Source organism: Brachyistius frenatus, unplaced genomic scaffold (genome assembly GCF_029030835.1).
Source record: "Brachyistius frenatus isolate BFR_SWC_R1_liver_20210118 unplaced genomic scaffold, ASM2903083v1 Contig_11, whole genome shotgun sequence".
Taxonomy (NCBI): domain Eukaryota; kingdom Metazoa; phylum Chordata; class Actinopteri; family Embiotocidae; genus Brachyistius; species Brachyistius frenatus.
The window spans coordinates 4755001-4780941 of NW_027210610.1; the positions used below are offsets into that span (position 1 = coordinate 4755001).

Sequence of the window (25941 nt, forward strand, 5' to 3'; positions counted from 1 at the left end):
GCTGTGAAGAGACCTGCAGCCACAGTACGACTCATGTTTCCTCTACTCACTGATCAGCTTGAAGTCCATTCTGTGAGAGTTCTTCATGGTCTCCAGATGCAGCCGCCTCTCTGACTCCCACACTGACAGTTCAGAGCCGGAGTGACCGAGATACACTTGTCCACATTTGAGCTGCCAGACCCTCCCGCAGCTGCTCTCTCTCTCTCCCTCCCTCCCTCCCTCTCTCCCTCACTCTCTCTCCCTCCCTCTCTCCCTCCCTCCCTCTCTCCCTCACTCTCTCTCCCTCCCTGCCTCTCCCTCTTTCTCTCTCTCTCCCCCTCCCCCCTCTCTATCCCTCCCTCTCCTCCCCCCTGCCACTCTCTCTCTCTCCCTCCCCCCATCTCTCTCTCTCCCCCCTTCCCCCCTCTCTTTCCCTCCCTCTCCTCCCCCCTCCCTCTCTGGCTGGCTGGCTCTTCTATTTCTCTCTCAATTTCTAACTTCAACTCTCTCCAACTCACGCTTTTTTTTTTTTTTTTTGCTCTCGTTCACTCACCTCCCTTCTCTCCCTGTCCCCCATCAGCAAAGAGTCTCTCCCCGTTCTCCCTCGACTACAAACAGTACCCCCCCCCTCTCTCTCTCTCTTCTGTCTGTGTGTGTGTGTCTGTGTGTCTCCCGCCCACTCTTCACTGACACCAGACACAGTTCACAGCCACGCACTACAGTTAGACCCACCCGACCATCCCACCTCACTAACACACACTGCCATAGTTCATACGCCCATATCAACAATTGGAAGCAAGTAGTTAGGGATAACTTCTCCTCTCTGTCTTTCTCCATTTCATCCTGTCCTTTTTTACACAATAATTGAATGAAAAAAATGATTAAATGTGGTATTTATTTGAAAGCAAGGTAACGTTTCACATTATGTAATGTCCCTGTAATCTGTTGGTTGTTTTGGGAGTTTGGGGAGTTGTACTGTACACACGACTGTGTCTTTAACAACTTTATTAAGAGATGGAATAATTGAACATTATCATAATTTTGTGGGCTTTTTCTTTTTTTTTTTTTTTTTAAACAAGCAATTTGAGGATCTCACTTTGAGTTGTTGGAAACGGCAACAGGCACAACTTTCTAACAATGAATCAATTCATCTTAAAAAAATTATCAACAGACTAAGTAATAATGAAAATAGTTGCAGTTTTACACATTAAAATATATATTTAAAATAAAACATGATGTCCTCTGTTTGTTATTAGTATTTAACATTAAGATTAAGATAAACTTCTCCATAATTTAAATTACATTTTCAGCTCTTTACTATTTTGTGTAAAGGTGGCTTGGTAAAAATATGATCTTTTATTAAGAGCAAATCTATTTATTCAGATGTATATTTACTCAAATGTTTTGATACTGTGTGTGTGTGTGTGTGTGTGTGTGTGTGTGTGTGTGTGTGTGTGTGTGTGTGTGTGTGTGTGTGTGTGTGTGTGTGTGTGTGTGTGTGTGTGTGTGTGTGTGTGTGTGTGTGTGTGTGTGTGAGAGTGTGTATCATAATCCTGATAAGAGTGTTCAAATGACTATATTTAGCAAAAATGGCCATATAAACAACATGTGTTGTTAAAAATCCTTGAGACTTCCCTTCGCTGTGTTTCCCCACCACAAATGCTGTCAATGGGTCCTAAACGCTGGCATGCAACACAATGTACAATGACACAATGACTAATGAGAGGAAGAGAGAAAAAGAAAGAAGGAAGAAAGAAAAAAAAAAGAAACGCCAATATTGAGCTGGAAGGATGGCAGCTTATAACAGAGACGGCTGTTTCCTTTTCAGCAGTACGGCATAGTCAATTTTGCAATAAAGGAAATGATCTCAAGAAAATCAACCCCCATTTACAGCTGAAATAAATATGGCTGTTTCCCAAAGTTCTTCAGTAGTTTCTTTTGTACATAAATGACCACTGTTTGACAGTGGAGAAGGTATAAATGACATGTCATGTCAGAATTACACATCTACTATTTAAAATCGGACATCTACTCCACAGAACTAAAGAATCTTTATAACGTTACTATTATTATGAAATGTATTATCTATATATGACATATTTTGGTGGACCTTGAGTACATCAATAAAGGTGTTTTTGTATGTGTCTGTGAACCCTTTCAAATTTGGTATTTTACTTTATTTAAATCAACTGTTTATGCTTTTGTTGATGATTATAGCCAGCAACAAATGTTGAATCCCTCATATGCGCACCTGGTTATGGTTTTCAGACAGGCTTGAATAACTATGAAACTATCTTTTCCTCAAACTAAAATAAAGGTTGAATATTGATACTCCAACGAATTGTATGTCTTTGTCACATCCATGCCAGGTGAACATATGTATATGAACACACCCATTACAATATGCAGCATAATCACAACATAAGCGGAAAAGCATGAACATATCACATGAATGGACAGTCTCATGCCTTCACAAAAAACATGTTGTAAGTATATGCATTTTCAAACACATTGCGCCTTAATGAAAACTACTTTGTGTCATAGCTTCAAACATCTACAGTGTTTCAGCTGACATCAGGCCTCCCACGCTTCACAAAGCCAAGTTACAGGAAACAACTGCTGCTAATTATCGCCATGCTCAACAAAGGTTTACGGACACGCTTTTTCTTGGTATCTCTACACCTGCCTTTAAGCAGCATAAACCACCTCAACCTTCCCCATGTTGTTCACATTTTCTTTATCCAACAGCAGTGTTTGTGTTCGTAGGTTTCAGCAAAAACCTGCCATACTGAACCAGACATGTGCCGACTTAACTTGTAAAGATGTTCCTCCTGACCTGCGTCTAAAACCAAGTGATTAATGAAAGATAAGTCATTCTTATACATCAGAGGAACCAGCCAAATGCTTTGAGTTCATTGTCGTGATGGTGGCATGTAGAGATGGTTTAGAAAAACATTCCACCTCTCACCACTCACAGTAAAACTCTTAAGAATCAGGCAATTATCCTGGTTATCTTTTAAAGCATTTGTACCAGAGCCACCGATTGAGTTTTGCCACCACTATAATGGTGAAATTTCCCCTCGGGGATTAATAAAGTGTATAAAATCAACAACAAAAAAAATGTATTTACATTAACAAAAAAACAAAAAAAAGGTATGGATAGATTAAATTAAGTAGGAATAGGACAAATAAATTCAAGCATAGTGTTTACAGAAACAAATTTGAGATTTATTTACTTAAAACCTCCAATAGCATTGAAAATATGCAATGTACAGACACTGAAAATGACAAAGGAAACCACTGATGCATGTTTATTTCTGTATAAGCAGAGTTGTAAAGAATATCTAATATCCACTGAAAATTTGTAATTAATAACTGACATAGCAGTACAATTAAACTGAGTATATGACTGAACCATGTGTAAAAGGGCTTTTAATTTGAAAACTCAGTCAAGTCTATTTCGGCTGACCAATTGTGTAACTTCATTACTCAGCCAGTTTTAAAGGCTGGCTTCCTCCTTGTAGCCAAAAAAAACATAGTCATTATTTTATAAGTAAAGTAGTACAAAAATGGCAGTCGGACTAGTGAATAGGGAAAATGTTTACTATAGTAAATTACAGCTCAGTAAAAGTACAGATACAGAGAACTATTACGTAAAGTAATAAAAGCAAGGGGAGGAAAGTGGGTTTGATTCTTTCCCTTTCAAGACAGCACATTTTCACTTTAGAAAGATGATAAAAAAGAAGCAAGAACGGAAATAAATGGACAGACAACACAAAAGCCTTTCCGCAGAGGTGACACGTTAACCAGAGAGGATAAAAATACCCTTTGACTTCCAAATGAGGTGAACTTGTGCAATAAATAGCAAAGCACAGTATGCTTCTAAAGCTCTGTGACCGTTTCAAACTCAGTCAGTTATGAGTGACAAATTCATAAGTAGAGTCTGCATGAAAAAACGAGCACAAGCTATTAGAGACTGAGGAGACCAAAGTGAAAATGCAAAATACACTGCATATTTTTATTGGACAGACACAAAAAATATCCTGGATGCAAAAACAGGCTGATTGAAAGTACATTAAAAAAAAAAAAAAAAAAAAACGTGTTTATTGTAAATTGAACTTAGATTGAGGAAAACCGTTTCGTCAGGCCTAAAGATTAAGGGCAGGTTGTTACGCTGAAACGCTGAGGAGAGGAACAATACCAAAAATGGTAAGAAAGCAATAACTACAACAACACTATCCAAGATTGAAACTACAGTCAGACCTTGCCCATGCTTCAGGATAATCAAATGCCTTGTATGACATCAAATAATTACTTTATCCCTACAGACTTTGAAAACCTATGCTGCAATAAATTGTCATTTAGAGTAGTCAATGTTTAAACTCGGCAAATTCGATTTTCTGAAGCCCCTCAACAATTCAAACTGAGCTCTGCACTTCTTCCTTTTTGTTTAGCAAGTGATGCAAAACCTTTAAAACACCCAAACTACAGTATGCATCTCTGTTTGGGCGACATCATCATCTTTGGAGACAGTTTGTATACTTAACATCAAATCATTCAAAATGGCACAGCCACACAGCTGGTTTCCCCCATGTGTAAATGGCAGATCAGAAATGTGTAACTTTCTAAAAACACAACAATGTGGTTGTGGGTCCAAGTCCTTGGACGTAATGCTCAGGCTTAATGTTCAGTATGTGGGTTGCTTCGGTACTCGGTTACAAAGACGGAGAAAGTTAGACGGGGAGCCTCTCATGCTGTGTGTGTGTGTGTGTGTGTGTGTGTGTGTGTGTGTGTGTGTGTGTGTGTGTGTGTGTGTGTGTGTGTGTGTGTGTGTGTGTGTGTGTGTGTGTGTGTGTGTGTGTGTGTGTGTGTGTGTGTGTGTGTGTGTGTGTGTGTGTGTGTGTGTGTGTATCAGATCCAAGTCCTGCCAAAACTTTGAAGCTGCTATGTGTGCACGTGTCTGCCTCAATTCTGTTTCCTGTAACACCCATTAGAACAGAACACGGTGTCATGTTGAAGATATTCACTGTGTGTGTGTACGTGTGTACGCGTGCGTGTGTACGCGTGCGTGTGTGTGTGTGTGTGTGTGTGTGTGTGCGTGTGTGTGTGTGTGTGTGTGTGTGTGCACGTTTGTGGCCTCGAAAAGTTTGTCTAATTAAAATGAAAGTTTTTTTTGTTGTTGTTGTTTTTTAACAACATGATTGATAATCCGGCGAGTCACCGAGAAACACACACAAAACGAAATGTGTGTGCGTGCCTGTGTGTGTGCATCTGAGCGCGTGTCTTCCTTGATCTCGCCAGAGACAGCCTGTCCCCTGGCTCGCTGCCAGTGGAAATTAATGTCAGGATCAGCTTACATTTAAGTCATACGTAACGTCATTGTAGAGAAGGTAGACAGACAGTTACCAGCTGAACAACTGACCAGCAATCCGACTGGCTGGGCAATGAAGTCATGTGGATTGAGAGGGAGAGTTGGAGAGAGAGACAATGAGAGCGAAAGAAAGAGATTACATTTTGGAGTCTCGTTGAAAGAAACAGACCATCAGCTTTGCATGCCTTTCTTAAAGAAGAAAGTCAGGTAAACGCGAGTTAAGTAAATAAGGTTGACCTAAATTAAGTAAGCAGGGTAAACTTAAGTTAAGTAAACAAAGTAAACGCGAGTTAAATAAGTGATGTAAACTTGAGTTAAGTCAGTAAGGTAACCTTTCATTAAGTCAGCGAGGTCAACTTAAGTTAAGTAAGTAAAGTTATTAGGTTACAGAAAGATTCACCAATTGTGGTGAAGAAGTTTGCTGGGAAACGTGCATGTCAGTTCCTTTGGTAATTATTGTTTGTATCTGTGGTATATAAAGCACAAAAACAACAAAAAGCAGGAACATTGAAGAAGTGCTTGTTATAAAAATAAAATTAAAAAAAACATATGCATAAACTAAGCGACATCACAATATAGCTCACTGAGCTTTTTAAAGGACCGGTGCAAGCTTGTTTGAAGTGTATATAACCTCTTTTCGGATGTCAAGACGTAACCTGATGTGTTTGTTTGAGTGTTGTGTGATGTCAGGAGGCTTTTTTTCTTCTTCCTGAAACCACTAAAGCATCCTGTGTGAATGTGTGTCTGAATTTGAGAGGGGAATAGAGCGTGAGAGAGAGAGAGAGAGAGGAGAGCATGAGGAGGGAGAAATAAAGCAAAAGCAAAAAAAGGGAAGGGCAACCGCTGAGATCAACTGCAGACTCCAACCGAACCCAGATCCTGCTGTGGATAAGGAACCACGTGGGAAAAGAGCGGAGAGGAAGAGCAAAAGTGGAGCACTGGACCGCCGGGCAATAGAAGTCCCTGCTTCACTACATCAAAGTTAATTCGGCGTTAGTTCGCACCAGGTTTGCACACTCAAACATGCTAATGAACACTACCTGTCGTAAACATCCGAGCTGGAGTATAACACTCCTCCTACCTTTCAGCACAGCGTGGCTGTTGGGACACGGCAGCAAAGGGTAGAGTAGAGTGGAGCGGGCGCCGAGAGCGGCTGTGGCCTCTAGAAGTGCTCCGGCCAGAAGGGAACACGCGGATGTCCTCTGGCCACAAGCACGATAAGACCTAGAAAGAAAAAGTTTCTTTGATTTGAATCTGAAAATTTCACGTCAGGCTCGGTGTTGCCACACTGTCTCTCTTTTGTCTGCCTTCGCTGTCTGTTCAATGTAACTGTTTACAATTAGCGGCTCCCTATGGTCTTTATTCCTTAATATGCAACATCAAAGGTTTATACTGACTAGTATCTGGGTAAAGCATCGTTGCAATTCGCAACGGAAGTAACTGCAGATGGTAATATCTGTGGACAATCTTAAAATGAAGATGTATAAAATTACTGGAGTTTTTTTTTTTTTTTCCACTGGAAAAATGGAATCGGAACAAAAAATAGGCAAACCTGGGTGGATTTGAAGGAGGACGACAACACCAGGCATTAAGGCAGGAGTTCAGATCAGGTCTGCCAGGGTTGGTGCCGACAACATCCAGTGACCAGAGAGACTCCCTGAGGCAGAAACATCCAGGACTCGACAACAGGAGCTTTTTGGCCGGATGAATCAGGTTGAGTTCCTCTCTGTCCTGGACATAGTTGTTCACCTGTTAAGAGAGCCATTGACAAATAGGTCATTTACTGGGAACCAAAACTGAAAACACTCGGTGCTTGAGAGGGCAACCTTCCAACGGTGTTTCACTGAAAAATGGTAGGTTTGCGTTTTCACCTCAGAAAACACCTTAACAGTGCCTGTATGCTAACTATTATTGTTCATACAGTAAAATAACAAACAAAATGCACACCATCAGAGTAATGAAAAGATTACATGCATATGGAAGGCGAGGCTTTAAAAAGATAAAGACTGTGACCACAGTTGCACTAAAACGCAATTAAAACAGTATAAAGTGTTGCGGCCAATCAGCTTTAACAACCTTGAAGTATCCATAAACAGGAGAACTACGATGAAAGAAAATGCACGTCATCCGGTGACGTTTTCACCTTTCAGACTATTCTACAACATTTCAATCTGAGGTCATTGTCACCGTCTCCTCTGCTGTGGTAATTCTCAGAAGCAATTTCCTCTTGAAAGAACGGAAATCAAAGCATGAAAAGAAAGAATAAACTGAGAGAAATGCCACTGAGGCACAAAACAGAAAGGAAGGAAGGTGCTGAGGGACAGATAGACTGACACATACATATATATATATATATATATATATATAGAGAGAGAGAGAGAGAGAGGGTGAATAGAAGGGAGATGGAGAAAGGAAGGTGGGAGGCAGCAGTCAAAGGTAAAGAGAGGAAGAAGAGAAATCACTAAGGACCCTTAACTGAGTGAACATTTTGTCCTTTAAGAAAAAAAATCTCCTCCTTTTTTCAGTTCACACTCTTCTTGGAACCAAATCCTTCCAACATAAAAGGAAACACTTATCCAAAACGATCAGCTTGCTCTTTGTCCCTGAGTCAACCTGCAGAAAAGCTCTTCTGGCACAAATTTCAGAGAAAGGCCATTAAGGCAACATTTTGTGGCACTGTAAGTGCACTTTTATGCCTTCAGCAAGGATGGATGTTACAAAATCAAACAAAGTCAATACTGAGAGAGAGCGAGAGAGAGAGACAGAGACAGACAGAGAGAGAGAGACAAAGAGAGACACAGAGAGACAGAGAGAGAGACAAAGAGAGACAGACAGAGAGAGAGAGAGAGACAGAGAGAGAGAGAGAGAGAGAGAGAGAGAGAGAGAGGGGAATGAATACCATACAAGTTTAATGAAACACTGCTCTTTGGTAATCATCAGTAACAGCGTCCATCTGCACTGCTTCATATTCATATTCCCCAAACGTTTCATATTAACAACGTGGCAATACTGTGACATAAACATGCCCACAAACAGAGAGTGCATTTGCCCACTGCTTGTCTTAGTGGGATGGGTTTCCTGCTCCGGGTGGAGGCAGGAGCTGTTGTCAGATCTGGGCCGTCCCCAGAGAGAGGAGACATACCAGCCCGCACATTTAGAAAGTGAGTGAGAGTTAGAAATATCAAGAAAGGGCCTAGGCCTTGGCAGAGACAGAGAGACACACACACACACACACACACACACACACACACACACACACACACACACACACACACACACACACACACACACACACACACACAGACGCACACACACCTCCCTCTTTGTCAGTGACAAGGTACATATGAGACAATACGGAAGACTGTAATGACCTTCATTCCAACAACGAGCTCATTACATAAATCTTAAACAACTTTATGAAATTCAAAAAGGCTGAGATTAAACATATTTGGACCAAAAGCTGCCCAGATATTTTTCTTTCCTCATCCAGCTCAGAATCTTAATATTTCTCGCGGAAGACCTTCTTTGACTTCCGTCTGGAGACTGCACACGTCCACTGAAGAGACATAAAGTCTACTACATAATCAGTGTTTTTCCACATTCAATAAATGAGCTAAAGACAAAAAAAAAACTAACCTGGGTCGTACGTCGCATTCATGCCTTTTTAATATTTATTCTGCATTTAGATGGGGAGACCTACAGTTAGTTAAGGGTGAAATTTCTGCTTCCAATTAGCAATAAACACACATGGATAAGTTTGGTATGCTAGTTATTGGTGCATGAATATTTCAGCACTGCGTATTAATGCAATAGACGTACCAGTGGAATAAGTAGCTGCAAACAGCCTTCAACAAATGGTAGGATTAAATCCATATTTGTGCCTATAAACCATTTAGAGCTTTCAAAATTTGTCAATTAACTGATTAGTCAATTAATAGACAAATTATTGGTAACTATTTTTGATAATCAATTAATCAGGAAAGCAAAAGTGGCAAACATTTGTTGGTCAAGTCTCTCAAACCTGAGACTTGTCGCCGTTATTTGGCTTAACTTGTTAGTTTTACTTTAAACTTGGGCTCAGATAAAACACAATACCGAATAAGGCCTTGTTTTTAATCAGTAGATGATGATTTCCTCCCATAATATTTGAAATATTTGCCTCGTAAGGGACCTTTCAATATTCCTTTACCCTGTTAAACTTGATTTCCTGCTAGTTAAAGAACACTTTGTTGAGTAAACCAGAGACGACCACGGAAAAATCAGATGCATATCCAACTGAAGTCAATGACAGTTGATATTTTGTGTTGCGTAAACATGCTTAAATATGAGTTACGGTCATGAGAAATGACAAGTACCAAGTGTTTCCTCAAAAAGAAGTTTACTCTTGTCAACAACAGCACGAAGGCCTTTTGAGAAAGAACAAACAGTGAACATTAAATTGATCGATTGTCTCCACTGAAGGTCTCCGGGCTCTTTCAGACAGACGGACCGAAACCCATTTGCCGTTTTCTTTTCTTCTCACCAATGTTTACCTACTTAATGTCGGCTGTTCTCCTGTGACACGCTCTGTTTCTCAGCTGTGTAACAAACACTTCAGTTCTTACTGTAACACTCGGACTCACAGTTTGAAAGAGATGAATGAAGTCGCAAGAAAAACTGCGTGTGCAGTGACCGCACACCAGTGTGTAAAAGTGAGCTCGACTCCGAAGGACGCAGCGAGGAATGTGTTGACGCTTTTTGATCGAGACAGAGCAGCTGTCTTCACGTACATACACACAAACAAACAAACCACACACACACACACACACACACAAACGAACAAACTCATTTTCAAACTCCAAGCAAACACAAAAACACACACCGTGCTTACATTAGGTCTATGTGTGCATATACGTACACAAAAATGAAAGCGAACTCTATACTCTTATAAGAATAAAGAATTGGGGAGTTAATGGGGGGGAATGAGTGAACAAAATATGAACTGGTCTTATGGGAGGATAAATCATTAAACTAATCATTTTGGCCAATACTCATTATTCCCTCAGTATATATATATATATATTAAAAAGAAAAAGATCTCTGTACTCTAAGCAGCAGGCAGGAGGGCAAACATTTTATTTCACAATTCATCCGATATCGATATGTCGGGAATGTTTATTTTTCATAGTATATTACAGTACCACTGTTAATGCCGTTAAGCCAGTTATCAGAACTGTAGCTACATAAGACAGTTGACGCTGGTGCAGCATTGTGTCTCCCGTTACACTGTCTGTGTTCAGGAAAGACTAATGGCTTAAGCACAGCGCGGGGAAATCATGACCGCTATCGGCAGCTGCACTAATTCAGTTCAAATAAATAGCCCAGAACTTTTTGGCCAATTACCCAAACAATAATAACTATCTACAGTTTGGTACATGATCTACGTTTTGGGACATAACGGAGAAATTTGCACCTTAAGTATTTAGGATATAATTTAATAATACGTTATTTAATAAAACACTAAATGTTTTCATTTCAGTGTGATTTCAACATGTTGTAGCAGTTTTGGTACCAATGTTTGATCCTGACTCCTCATATTCCTCCACAACAGCCTGTTTAAATAACAGTAACTACAACAACTCATGAGACATTTCTTCCGGTTTACAAATCTACTTTTCTCTTGAACAGAGAGTTTCTTGTCTTACTTTTGAGTTCAACTGCAAAAAAAATAAAATAAATGACATCACCAATGTGGCTGTTCTGTATCGTATAATTATCTGATCTGCATATTGGTTTGAGGCTTGTTGACGCGTACATTTAGAGAGTTTCTCAAAATCAAGGATCAAGGGGTTTCTTTAACTACTAACTACTACTACTACTACTATTACTACTAACATTCCATAAAATAAAATACAATAAAATAATCATAAAGACACCCGACATACAGTATAAGTTCCGACTTTCATTTAACTGATAACCAGTCCGTGTAACCTACAGTGATGAATGAGTTTGCCATTGAGTCCCATTACAAGCCTGTTGGGTAATTTCTCTGCCTGGCAACAGCCATTCTGGGAAAGGATTAGCAGGGGGCACCGCAGGGCACCACACAGACTACTGAACTTTGAGCTGGAATGCACACACACACGCGCGCGCGCACACACACACACACACACACACACACACACACACACACACACACACACACACACACACACACACACACACACACACACACACAAAGACACATGTACTGTATACATACACATGCTAAAATGCAGACATGCAAACACATTGTGACTTATGCCTGTGTCATTGGGTTTATCATACCAGACCTGTTCAGTATGTATGAGCATGCAGGACACTGGAGAGGCTGATGTTGTCTCCCTGAAATCCAACCACCCACTACTTGAACCCTTGGCTTTGATGTCTCTGACCACACACACACACACACACAATCACTCACTCACTCCTCTGCAATTAGTCCGATTCTAACACATTAAATACTATTCCACTTCTAAGGTACCACGATACAACATAGCTGTCTGTGAAACGTGTGACACTGTGACCATGTATGCACACAAACACACCCATATCCACAATAATCTGGTCACGATATCATGCAACTAAACACACACAAAACCTCACATGGGATTAGATGAATCACTGCAACAGTACCCCCCCCCCCCCAACCACAGCCCACCCCCAACATGTCCTCTCCCACGAAGATGACGTTCAAGGGACAGAAATGCATCATTTTGTCTGAAATCTACTTTTAGAAGCATCCTGGAGGGTCGAGGTTAGGTGAGGTTAGCAGGGGGTTTATTCTGTTATTCTGGTCCACGGAGTTCACTGGACAGAGGTCAGTCTTCACTCTTCCCCCGCTTGGAAATGTTCTAGTTGTCTTTAAGCTGCGTGGTCTTTGTAGGTCAGAAGAAGATTCTAACATGTTTTGACTTTACAAAATGTTTCGTGGAGGTTTTCCTAATATCATTATTGAGGACATTAGCATAATCTGGCAAAATGTCATTTTATCATCCAATGAAATGAATTTTCGAATTCCACGTTGAAGACTAGCAGCCGAACTTGAATTGTCTCATTGTTTAGAGCGAGGCCTTGAGGGTCACAAAGTGAAGTGATTTCATGCATTTCTATTCAAGAACTCTTAACAGCAAGTCTTCAAAATAAAACAGCTATTTAATCTCTTTTTTTTTTTTTTTTTCTTACATTTTTGTTGAAGTGAAATGTACACATTCGAGCCATTACAGTAGAGTGCTACGACACAAGGGACAAAATGGGACAACGTATACCTATTTAGCCTTAGAAAAAAAATTACATTCGAAAGTATATAACTCGAAGCAATTTTTATGCTGCAACTTGACAAAAGATTTATCATACAAAAACCTCTCTTGCATTTTACTTCTCAGTGTTTGTGCTTGGCTAAAAAAAAAAAAAAAAAAAAAGACTTTAGCAAAGCAATATGAACTCAATAAAACTCAGCTGAACCTTTCCACCGCTTCATTCTTGAAATGCTGAAATGTCTGGTGAAAAAGAAGAAAATGTGCACCCTGCCCACCCAACAAGACAAGCCCGCTTAAATCAACTGGACCGAGTCTATTTGAAAACTTGCTGAGGAGCCAGGTATGTTCAGCAGCTCTGGTATCTCATCACCAAGACATTCTGGCCCCGCCCATCCTTTAGAGTGTAAACCAAATCAAAAGACATAAACCAAGCGCACCCAAACATGCCAAGCAGACGTCCCGCCACTGGAGCTGAACATGCGATAAGGTGCTTCAAATGTGTTCCTTACTCTGCAAAGACTGACGCCAATTTATGCGCATGCACACAGCGCAGCGCTCTCTTAATCCCAGCGACTCCTAATCCTGGTTTGAATCACCAAGGAACAGACAAGCTCTCTGCACTGTGCTGTTTTTCCTCAAACATTTTCTGCCATTGTTGTCTCCACAAGGTAATGTTTGCTGCCCTGTGGCCTCGGCCTGGACTGCGTCACTGCTGCGCTCAAATGTGGACGCTCATGAGCAAAAAAATAAATTAAAAAAAAACCTGCGTGTGGCCATAGTCACATGCATGCTATGACACGAACTGTATTTTTTTTTTCTATCATTTTAGTCCTTGAAATAAACAATTGAAGAAAGGCTATATTTTTATGCTGGTTTGGTGCAGGGATTAAGTTCCTCATTTGACCAGAGGCAGCCGAACCTGTGCATAGAACTGTGTGTACAGGGAGCAGATTCTGTACGGTTACATGCATGTTTTTTGGGGTTTTTTTTTTGTGTGTGTATTCATATTGACCGTGTAAACATATGCATTTACTGTAAGACTGAACAAACAAGGTTTTATCAGAGTGTTTACTGAATGTGTGTTGGTGGTCTGTGTCCACACACGTCTGGTCTCCGAGACAGTCTTTTGAAGAATAAGTGTTTAGACTGGAAAAGCTCGATGTCTGAGTCGGAGTATCTGCTTTGAATAAGACAGTAGATTCAATATTACGGGTTATATAAACACAGAAACACTCAGGAAAGTCTCCCTTTTCAAATACATTAAGAAGATTGTTATCCGATTGAAAATAAAGATATTAAATTAGAAATTAGAGATCAAGGAAATGAGCATTGGCAAAGGTTGACAGAAATTCAGTCACACAATGACACACTTACAACACATCGGAGTTGCGTACAACTCACCATACTAAGTCAAAGTTGAATTTACATAAGCAAATCTACAAGCAAATCTCTTGTTTGTGCGCGACCGAGGACAATTTCCCTCTTGATTCTCTACTGAAATTGAATTGGTGATATTCATTGCGTTGTCTTGGCCCCAGTATTGCGAAACATTATCTTTCTGAGAGATTCAGCGTTGTAAACCACATTAAAAAGATCCAACTCTCCAGTTGGATCTTTTTAACACAAGAGGTGTTTGCAATACTTCAAAACCTACAATGAGGACTGCACTGTCGGCAACATCCGCCCAGAACAAATGACTGAATGACTGAAGGCAAAGAGAGAAGAGAGAAAACTATGCAAAAACAAAATCCTCAACTGAAGTGAAATAGAAAAACTGGAAAATTAGGCGCCTGCAGTGATCGTTGAAAAAGTAATAGAGTTTGATGTTTTTACAGAGGGAGCCCTTCTTGTGTGACTCACCGTAGGTCAGGCTCTTTGGGGCTCAGTGGGTGGATTACAATGCGAACATTTCAAGGGGTTAGACTCATGCAATACTCGTCTATATATGTAATGTGGATGTAGTAAGCATGCGGACGTTTGGGAAGGGAAAGATGATTCCACGGGATTCCCAGTAGTTATACTGAACTGTACTCGCTGGCATTTGGCCACAAATAAGACAAAAATATTATGATAATTATTAGGGTATAATTTAAAACACATTTAAATCCATTTTAGAAAACTTTATAACAATACATTATTCATCGTAGCTTAAAATGCCACTTTATGAGCTGCTGCCTCAGAGCCCCGGTTGCGCAATCGGGTTTAAGTTTTCCATACAGCATCTAAACACCTCCTTCTAAAATACATGCACAGTTCCATCAATAAAAAAAAAGATGGCCTATCCGGAACAACACATCAAAACCCAGCAACTGGTTTTTGGGCCATTTTCAGTCCGCTGTAATAAAATAGATGAACGACAAAGAAAGATGGAACCAGAAAAGGTTGGGAAGAAAGACAATTATAGAAGAGATCGACGGAGTTTCAGGAAGGGTTAGTCAAAACAGGATGAGAGGTTCAACAGAAAGCAGGACGAGAACGAAGAAGAGAACCGATGATGAAGAGGGAGAGGAGGTTAAAAATGAAGGATGAGACAAAAGGAGGGGAAAGGAAACAAAAGGGAACAGCACAGCAGGAGGAACAGAAAGAGGGAGGTGAAGAGAGAAAAACACAAGGGCCAAGGGTGACGTGAATCATAATCCCCCCGTTGAATTACACAAGGAACCGTTTCACCAAAGATCCAAGAGGTGGGTACGCCTCGCGAGCACAAGCTTAGGGTATTATTGTGTGTACTTTGTGTGTACTTTTTGTGTGTGTGTGTGTGTGTGTGTGTGTGTCAGTTCAGAGTCATGGAAAACTCGGTGATGGGCAAAAAAGAAAAAAAAAAAAGAAAACGCATGCAAATTATTAGGAACTCAAACAAATACAGGGTCAACTGAAACTCAAATACAACAGCTGACAGCGAGATGGTGCTCACTGCTATAGATGAGATAAGCAGCATAACCAAGATGTAAACAAGAACACAGATTTACAGATTATCGGCTTGTTGCTGCGTTTTGCTGGTCATGGACCACTTTTACAGCCAGCAAGAAAGAAAGAAAAAAGGAAAACAAGCGGCGGAGAACAGGGAGAAAGTGCAACATACAAATATATTTACAGGAAGGGACAAAGTAATCACATTTGTAGAGAGCGAATAGGGAGTCGATAGGGAATGACAAGTTGTGTTTGGCCACGCTTGTCCACCGAGCCAGCAGAAAATGTCACTCTGCCCTAGGCAATGGTATTGAGGAAAAAAATATATTAATATAATATAGACATTAGGTGTCAGTATTATTATTTATCATGGTTTAATCAATAAAATGAAAAGCATCAGAGTGGGTAATTCTGAATGAGCTCGGAGAGAACAAAAGAGGACAGAACTACTTCCCCTTACCGGTGTCGTCATCCACCTTTAACAATCAGGAGTTTCCCCCTGCTTTTAGCTTTCAGCGTCGTAAAAACAAATCGAGACGCTGCAAGAGCAGAAAGGAGAACGCGCAGAGTGTCTATTTAGATGCATATCTACGTGCTACGACGCGCACGGCAGCCGGAGAACATTCGCGGCCCGGCCGACACAACGGAGAAATCGAAAGACAGCAGGAGGTCGCGTACGCGGTCAAGCCGAGGCAAGAAGAGACGAATTAATCGCCGGGAGGACGGAGTCAAGGCTTGTACTTGTCGAGAGTCCGTCTCGCTGCGGTCTCCGCGCCGTAGCTGGCGGATGCGCTTTCATTACCAACGCGGGCAAGAACAGAAGGGCCGGCGGAAAGCGGTGGAAGCAGCGGAGAGGAAATATGGCATAGGAGAGGGGAGTCAGAAAGAGGAAAAAGATGGGAGGGGGGGGGGGGGGTCACCGTGAGGGCCCCGAACAACCTGGAACCTATTAAACGGAGCGCCCCGGTGGGACCCCTCTACACCGCACTCCCCCACTTTGCAGTTCTCATGATGTCATACTACAGCGAGCCGCTACGCTCTCCTACATAACAGCACACAGCTCTGGTCAGACAGCCAGAGATAAGCAAGATGGATGTTTTTTGTTTTTTTTTCTTCCCACTTTTGAAAGTTCTGGACATAAATTACTTCCAGCACTACGTGCAGAGAAATGCAGACCGTAAGACGGGAGAAGACTTTTTTTTTTCTTTTTTACAGTATGTTTTTACTTCAATGTTCTCGAGACTCAGAATAAACATGATGGAAACGTTACTGCCGCCGTTATAGTCAATAGTAATGCTAATTTCCTCAGCTTACACACTTGGCAAGCCATTAAATCATGACCGTTTGAAATACGGGCATGAAAAATGTCAACCACCTGCGATGTTTCCCTTGATTTACTTTCTTTTGGCTTTTTTCAAAATCGAGGGAAAAATTCCTCTCCAGAATTTGCTGCACAACTAAGATAAGACAAGAGCAGATGAAGTTCAAATGCATTTTGACGGCACCGCATAAACTTTCCCTCTGCGCAGCATTGCATAAGACATTCAGCTTAATGAACCGCGCAAATCCCGGTGCTGTAATACCGATCAGATGGCAGGATAAATCTTGGAAGTATAGTTCCTTGCAGCCACAAGACATAATGAATGAGAAGACGCTCGAAGACGGAAAATCTTTCCCAAGTGCAGCAAGAGCTCGTAGTAAACAGTGTACTTACTGTAGCACAGAAAAGGCAGAGATATTCAAAGAGAAAGGAAGAAAAACCATCAAGCTCCAATCCCTCTTAGTCTGTGTACACTTGCAGAGGAGAGAGGAGGCTTGGGCTAAAGAGAGCGAGCGAGCGAGAGCGAGCGAGAGAGAGAGAGAGAGAGAAAGTGCGTGAGAGCTGTACAACACTGAAACTAGCAGAGATGGAAAAATAAGAGAGAGAGCAAAAAGATGGGAAGTAAAAAAAAAAAAAAAAAAAAAAAAAGAGAAGCAGGAAAAAAGCACAAAAAAAAACAACAACCTCAGAGATGTGTCCCTAGCACACAAGGTACCCCCATATTAGGTTATGAGGCCAGCTGACCCATCGCAAGCCAGCAGCGAGAGAGGAGATTTTATCAGAGGCACTCTAAACACACCAAGACAGAGGAGACACTCGTCTACAAGGTTTCAAATCGATCCTTCCCGAGGAGGCCGTCCAACGTATAAACACCGTCTGACAGAACTCAAATAAATCCTCTGTGTTTTCAGGAGGAACGATTACACGAAAGCTGACAAGTGACCGTTGAAGCTCACTTTTTTTTTTTTTTTTTTCAAAAAACGACATCCGTCATCTGGCCCGATCCAAATCTCCACCACGAAGGATCAATTTCAACCATGTTAAAGTCAATCAGAACTAAGAAGAGATCATTTTACCAAAAAAATAAATAAATAAAAAAAAATAGATGGAGGTTCATCTCACAATATAGTGCTCTATTAACTTTAGAAATACAGGATGATAACGTGCGTATGACAAAAAGTCAGGAAATTAAATTAAGCAGTAGCCGAATGTTAATAATAAAATACTACTGTTTTGTCCTACGCAACGTAAACATAAGATTAAGTACAATCTCCTGTAGTTTTATCTCTTTAAACTTGGCCACACGTGATAATCATATGCGTGGTGGAGTGTTGCATCATGATTGCATTTTCATTATCTGCCAACTATTCTTACAATACGGTCTACTGAAATATCAGAAAAAAGGCACTCAATGAATGTATTCATATGCTGAAACTCAGGAATGTTTGGTATTTTACATGGACAATTATTCAAATGATTATTCTCTTGTTAAAATAGCTTATTGACCAAATAAACGACGGGCTTCAACACAAAAATAAATTGGGATTGTTCAATAAGACGGGACCCTCTAAATCCCATTTTAAAGTCCCCGCTGAGTAAAAACTGAGCCCAAATCACCTGCGATAGCGAAACAATATCCGGGTTCCAGCTTGGCTATTCAAGGTGATACTGTGGGGCCATTAAACCAATAGAGACCGAGGTTCAGCCACTTAATCCTCGCTATCAGCTTTGGTCCGGTGAGTGTTTCTATGCCAACCTCTAATTAGACCAGCGTTGCAGCCAGCTCGGTCATGGTACCCCACAGCCCGTGCAGTTTATCGCAAACAAACTCATCATTATGTGTCTAATACGCTTCACGCCGACGCGTGCCGTTAACGCATAATTAGTGAAGGTCGGCGAACGAGATTGAACTTCATACCATAAGCAGAAGCGGTCAAAGATTATACTTGCGTGGCTCAACAAAGCAAATCATCAAACATGGACAAACATCAAAATGTGCATCAAATGGTTTCAATTGCAACGGTGTGAATTTTTGGAGCAGCTCCGAGAAGACTCTGAACCTCTGCGTCTCGGTCGGGCCGGGTAAAACGACGACTCGCAGAAGAATCGCCTCCCAAACAGAGAATTGGTCAAAAATATTGACACGCGACATCTCCCCAGGAAAGCGACAGAATTTCTTTCCGGAAACGTTCACATTTTTGTTGCAACCGAAGCCCTCGGTAATTTCATCAGGAACGGCGGAGCGTCCTCGCACGTGGACGCACGCAGTCACAACAGTCACAGGTCGAAATGAATACGGCGTGTCCTGCTGGACGGGCCTAATCAAGTGGAGAAATGAATCCGTTTCATGCCCAGTTGACATCAAAGTGCTCTTCAGAGCAAAGGAAACAGCTGGCCTGCCCCCCCCCCCCCCTTCAGTCTTCGCTTTGCATTTCTTTGATCAGTGCTCAGCTAATGAGACTTGTCTCCCGAGCCCATAACACAGGGTCAGATTCATGTATTACACTACACATATTAAATGAATTGGCTTCAGAAAACATAAACTCCCTGATCAAAACGGACTAAGGCAATGATTTCGGCTCCGGTGTTTCGATGCGGCGATGCGGTGTCTGCTTCCGTGACTTTGCACACATTTCAGCCACTGAACCGGACACAGCGGCCCGCGATTTCTGACCTTCTGACCTCGGAGGGCTCGCCACAAAGCGGACCTCACGCCGTCACACAATTTTGAAGGATCGTCCTTGTGAACAGCAGTGTCCCGTCTATTTAAAAAAGGATGCTGCCCTCTGGTGGATGTGTATTTAAGCACTGACAAACAGAACCACGAACCACTGGATCTTCTTGGTCTGGAAGAGTCAGCCGTCGCTTCTTACTCCGACCTTCTTCAGGTTTGTGACTGTCAGTTTGGCAAAACGATCATTTTAAGAGACATAACTGAGCGCTTGAGAAAAAGCGTGATGGACATTATTCACTGTTTTGGGGGCATTTTATAGACCAGATGATAAACGGCTAATCAAAAAATAAAGAAAAAAAAAATAATGATCCATGTAATTATTTTTTAACGGCAATCGAGTACTCTCTTGACTACCGTTTCAGTTAATTTACTAATTCCTTAGATTGAAAAAAAAAGAAGAAGAAAATGTCCATCACAATTTCCTGGGTGACAATGTTTTGCACGCACCACACAATTCCTGTTATAAAATCATTGACACGCTTCAGCAGTCGTAGGCGTTTATCTGCAGATTGCAATATTTTTTGTCTCCACTAGATGGCACCAAAGTCCCATTCAAATGCCGTTTCACCCATTGAAACCCACGTCTCACTTTTTCACACCTATCTCAATGACATGCATCATGATTATCTTTATCGGTTCAAATCGAAGCTCGTAGGGACTGCATACACTCTGATGTTGAACTCGTCCACAATTGAGATTCAGGGTCTCGTTCAGCAACACTTTTCGGTCGACCGCGCGCTGATCAGGAAGGTCGGGTTGTGCTTCAGCAGGGAAACGCGCACAACTATTCAAATAAGTCTTTGCCTTTTTAATAAGGTTTTCAGAAATCCTATTTTGACTTTGATGCATTTCAATGCGGCTACGCAAAAAACAAAAACGGGAGATGCAATTAAAACATCACAGTACAGCATCCTGAGGGCTTCAGGGTTTAATTTAGCTAAATCTCCTCTGGTTGACCTCTCAAATTATGAGAGTTAGGAAGGGGAGGCGGCTGGTTATTTTTACAGCAATTGTGTTATTCTTTGAGTGCAACAATAATAGCGTGACCCGCAACGGCTTCGTGCTCTCATTTGATTTGGTTTTGGCCGCTTTAGTTCCATCCAAATGCTCTTGCATTCAAACCGGAAGGTACACGAGGTGTTGTTTTTGGGTTCCGTCCAACCCTAGAATGTGATCACACCACTGGAGGAGTACAGGAACAGAGTGACACATGGAGCAGACATGAAGTCAGGGTGTTGTGACAAGGGATGGTCAAATGCCGGTGGTGACGCCGGGGAGAGGTCAAACGACAGGAAGTTCGTTTATCTGTACGTGTTTACACTCCCCATACTTTATGCAGTGACATTGAAAAAAAAAAAAAACGCCGGTGTTGCGTCATTCAATTAAGATTTTACAAACTGCCACATAATAACCGTTCACAAGTTTTGTCATCCGAGAGAAAGAAAGAAAGAAAAAATAAAATAAATCGTAACACTGATCTGGAGCGTTTTTACTGTTTTACTGCCGCGCGCAATTCTCCACTGTTTGTTTATGTGTGCTGGGTCCTGAAACGCAAGTTTAACAACCACCCCCCCCCCCCCGGCTTCTGGATGTCTGCAGGGATGCTTTCCCAGCTCCGAGGAAGCGCAATTTTCCCACACTGTCACAGAGATGCGAGAGGCCTGAGCCAACAGCTCGCACACGTACACATTTTTAACCCGGTGGAGCGGAAAAACCCACCCGTGTGCCGTTTTGACACCCTTCTGTCACTCCACGAAAACAAACGTGTAAAATGTGTTTGTAACGAGAACGAGTGCAGCGGCCACATTTGCCCCCACCCCCCACCCCTCCACCCTCCCGTGCAGCGCATTTAAGTAAAGTTCTAAAAAAAAAAAAACAGCCATCGGAGCCGAGAATGAAGTCTCGCCACGTTTTAACAGCCGAGAGGCCGCATTGTTCGAGACGCCGTCATTGTGAAGAAACCGCACTCTTCACAAAGGCATGCCAGATATTTACTGTCCTACCGCTTCTGTGTGTAAGCAGACATCTGACGACCCACACACACACACACACACACACACACACACACACACACACACACACACACACACACACACACACACACACACACACACACACTAATCTAAGCCACAACACCCAGCTGGGTGAGAAAGTGGCCTGCTCGGCACATTCCTTTGTAGTGGCACAACACACAGAGGGAGAACATAAAAGTGACAGACACAAGGTTAAATGAGTGTGACATACGCGGCGGGTAAGAGTGTGCGCGGGTCGGGCTTTGACAGCAATATGTACGAATCATAATCCACAAATGAAACCGTTTTGTTTTTTGTTTTTTTTAAGTTCACTATTTGATTCTTTTTAGCGAGTTCATTCTTTTGTATTATTTGTACCGGTTATACGTTATACCAGAAGGTATCGTTTATAACTAGCACAAATAATACAAATAGAGATTTGTTTTCCATCTGAATGACTACCTGTCTGTTTTGTATGTACTTTGTCCTAAATATGTCTCAAAACGTAAATCGTGCCCCTGTGAACATTGAAACGGGTTTTGCTCACTGTAAAGGCTGCTCATTAACGCATCCCTTTTAAGTAGGTTTAAAAAAAAAAAAAAAAAATCATCATATTGTGTCAAAATGTACTCCAAGGTTGCACAGAACCAAGGCTGTAACTTTTGTAAGCCATTTAGAAGTGACATTTTAAACAACAATTGTGAATCTGCCCTTTTATTATATTATATTTTACCATGTTGACACACAATCAAAGATTAAACAAGTTATATCAAAATATGCTTCTTCTTTTTTTGAACAACGTTATTAACCTCCTGTCCTGGTATGAACTACTATTGTAATTAGAGGGGGGGAAAAAAATAAATCATAGAATATTGAGGTTGATGCGATCGGCATGCATCGGGTGGCGCTCGAGTCGCCAAACAAATCTTGACAAACGTCTTCATCAGCGAGACGAGAGCTCTTCTTTACGGCGCCGCGTCCCGTAACTTCCACTGTGGCGCAATTTCAAGTTGCTTAACAGGTTCACTGACAAAAGAAGGTATCATTTGTATTACATTTCTTACTCATCACACACTGAAAAAAGAAATAACCGCAGGTGTCCTGCGGTTACTGGCGGGCCGCAATGTTTCAAAACTCCCGTTCGCCTTGTAAAACATGTCGGCGCCGCGCTGAGCCGACTTCCGCAGCCCAGCGTCATCTCCTGTAGATTTCTGTTTTTCTTTCACCCTCCGCCGTCCAAAGTGTTTTTCCTCGGTGCGTTACCGAGTCCTCCGTTTCAACGAGCGACCGCTCGAAAGCCCCCCCCCCATCCCCCCCGAACATCGGGAATTCAACAGATGTATTGTATGTATGGGATGTACCGACTGAAAGAGGTCAAAAAACAACAACAACAAAAAGACAATCGCTACATGTCAGGGAGCTCAATCTGTGATTGTAATTATAGCTTCGGTCGCGTCGGCCTCCTCTTCGGTAACCCTCGTGGCGATTTGTTGAGCGTCGGCCGCGTCCGCGTGTTTGCGCGCGGGGAATCGCCGTCTCGCGCTGTAAACCACCGACTCTCACGTCCGCTCGACGGAAGGAACAAGGAACGGCCCGTGATTTCATGCGCGACCTCTCGTCCGGTGCAAACGTACGCTGAAAAAAAAAAACGCCGACGCGAAAATCGACGCCGACTCGCTGACGAGCCCGGCAATGAAACGAGCCGGGTCTTATTCGCTGAAGCAATTACCTGGAAAACCAATCAATGCGACCTCACCTCGTAACGACGTCTGGATTTGATTGGATGCTTTAAAACCGGATATTTGCTGGACATGGTGCCTGGGAACCCGACCTTCCAAAGGAGCGGTAGTGGGTAACCTAGGTGAGGATCTGTTTACAAGTGTTATTACCTGCGCTCTTAAATAACTTGTCTTTGACGTGGATATTTAACTCGCAAATAGCTCGCGGGAACATAGCGTTCACGAGAACAAACAAGTAGAAGTTTAACAAGAATTTCCATATGCCAAAGGCTGTTTTTTTTTTTTTTTTTTTTTCTTAATATTATTGTTTGGGACAACTCGGTTCATAATTGCTCACCAGAAATATCCCCAGCGAGCCCTGAACTACAGACGCAATGAATCAGCACTGTAATGTAGCACTACAAGTCATCCTGACATGAGCCAGATCCTTGTGGACAGTTATCACATTTGTTTCAATTTGTTCCAGAAGATTGTAATTAATTCAATCGTTATTAAAAGCTGAAAATGTACCTCCATGATATTTCGACAGCCTGTGATCTGTGACAACTGACTGAAGAGGCAATCTGAGATTCAGCTTGTAGTAAAAACAACATTTAACTAACCACCTTCTTCAATATCCAGAGTGCTGAGAGCGATCTTTGACACTTAAACACGAAAAGCAGTTCAAGAGTTGTACTTAACTTTTTAAACTGAAAGGACAAATAATTGAAAGTGAAATGGGTGTGTGTGCGTGTGTGTGTGTGTGTGTGTGTGTGTGTGTGTGTGTGTGTGTGTGTGTGTGTGTGTGTGTGTGTGTGTGTGTGTGTGTGTGTGTGTGTGTGTGTGTGTGTGTGTGTCTGGTTCTTATTATCAACAACAGCAAAGCTACCACTTGTCAGAATGAGTCAGAGAGTTAAATGTGTGTGTGTGTGTGTGTGTGTGTGTGTGTGTGTGTGTGTGTGTGTGTGTGTGTGTGTGTGTGTGTGTGTGTGTGTGTGTGTGTGTGTGTGTGTGTGTGTGTGAGAGAGAGAGAGAAGTTTTGTTAAGAGCTGATAAGCACTCCCTTTCTTCATCCATCAATCCACAGACAGGAAGTGACGTACTAATTCAAGATTGTTGCCTGAATCAAAGTAAACTACTTCTTTTTTCTTTTCTTTTTTTTCTTAAAAAAGAAGAAGAAGAAGGAGAAGAAGAAGCCTTTTTATGTATATTTTGTTAATTAAGTACATTTCAAAGTGCGTACAACGAATGGGAGAATTCAAAGACGCACTACAAGCTATTTTCCAGCAGTTCCGTCTGCGACATATTCCATCCCGTCAGAGATCCCAGAAGCGTCTCGACGCTCCGCGTCCCTAAAGCCGTGCAGAGGACGGAAAACAAAATCGCGGCGCGACCGACTCGCGTTCGGTGGAAAATGTCGCAATGCGTCCCCGTTGAGTGGAACATGGCGCACCACAGCAGCAGAATACCGTTTGCGAGGAGACAAACGTGCGCTCGCAAAAACTGGGAAACTTAATGTGAGCGGCTGGAGAACGGCACAAACCGGCTTCTCTTGGCTGTGTAGCTGTCAGATGGTTGTGGCTCTTGATTTGTTGGTATAACCGGAGAAGATCTTTTTCACTGACTTCCCCACATCAGATATTCCTGGATGTGACCTGGCAACATTCTGGCTGTTAGTCTTCTTATGACAAGACGCACCGAGGAAAACGGGAAAGCCCGGAACATCCCCAGAGAGAAAAATGTATTCCTGTCCCAAAAACCTACTTGCGTCCTCCGAAATGTTGAGAAGATATATATTTAAAAGCACGCAACTCACCGCCTCATTCCCACTCGAGCGCAACTCCTTACGGTAAACTCTTTAAATGGTCACTTACCACTTCGCCTGACATCACTTCGAGCTGAATGAAAAGGACTCAGCAGGGGTCTAATTGGTCGACTCCACAAAGGCAAACAATAAAATGCTTCTGGCTTCAGAGGCTGTTTGGTCCCGACGCCAGGTGTGTGTGTGTGTGTGTGTGTGTGTGTGTGTGTGTGTGTGTGTGTGTGTGTGTGTGTGTGTGTGTGTGTGTGTGTGTGTGTGTGGAAGTGTTTAACTGTTTAACCTGCATAACATAATGAAACACTTCCCTATTCTGTGTTAAACTTCCCTGAGACTGAGTGGCACAAAAAATAAAAACACTGTGGGTACATTGTTTAGCGTATGGAGAGCAGCAATACAGTTTAACAGGAACGCTGGCAATTTATAATCATGTATTATTTATGCATCTCTGTTTGCTAAACCCACATCAGGACCTCTGTGACACATTACGTATTGTGTGCTCTGATTTTATCCAGCTATTCCAGCAAGGAACATGGAAGCAAATAAGACGACAGCAGTCCCTCGTAGACATGTTTGTTTTCTGCCATTTGCCCTGAAACTTCTGTGCTGTCCAGAAAAATTATTGTACAAGATTTCAAATATTTTGAAACACTCGTGGAGCCTGTATTCAGGAGGATTTGAGCCACAGTTTTTGTAGTTGCTGCCAGCAGAACGGAAGCAAACTCTAAAAGCAAACGCACGCATCATCATGATCATGGATCATGGATCATGGACCATGGACTATGGACTATGGACTACGG

At 42.0% G+C, this 25941-nt stretch overlaps 1 protein-coding gene across 1 annotated transcript in view; it reads right to left on the reverse strand.

Moving 5' to 3' along the window:
- plce1 (phospholipase C, epsilon 1) overlaps positions 1–25941 on the reverse strand; it is a 75638-nt gene that overhangs the window by 32546 nt on the left and 17151 nt on the right. The window contains exons 6-7 of the mRNA XM_069691697.1: positions 6903–7099; positions 6432–6574 (exon numbers count right to left, since the gene is read on the reverse strand). Coding sequence (XP_069547798.1) covers positions 6432–6574; positions 6903–7099 — 340 coding nt within the window. The remainder of the gene's footprint in view (positions 1–6431; positions 6575–6902; positions 7100–25941) is intronic.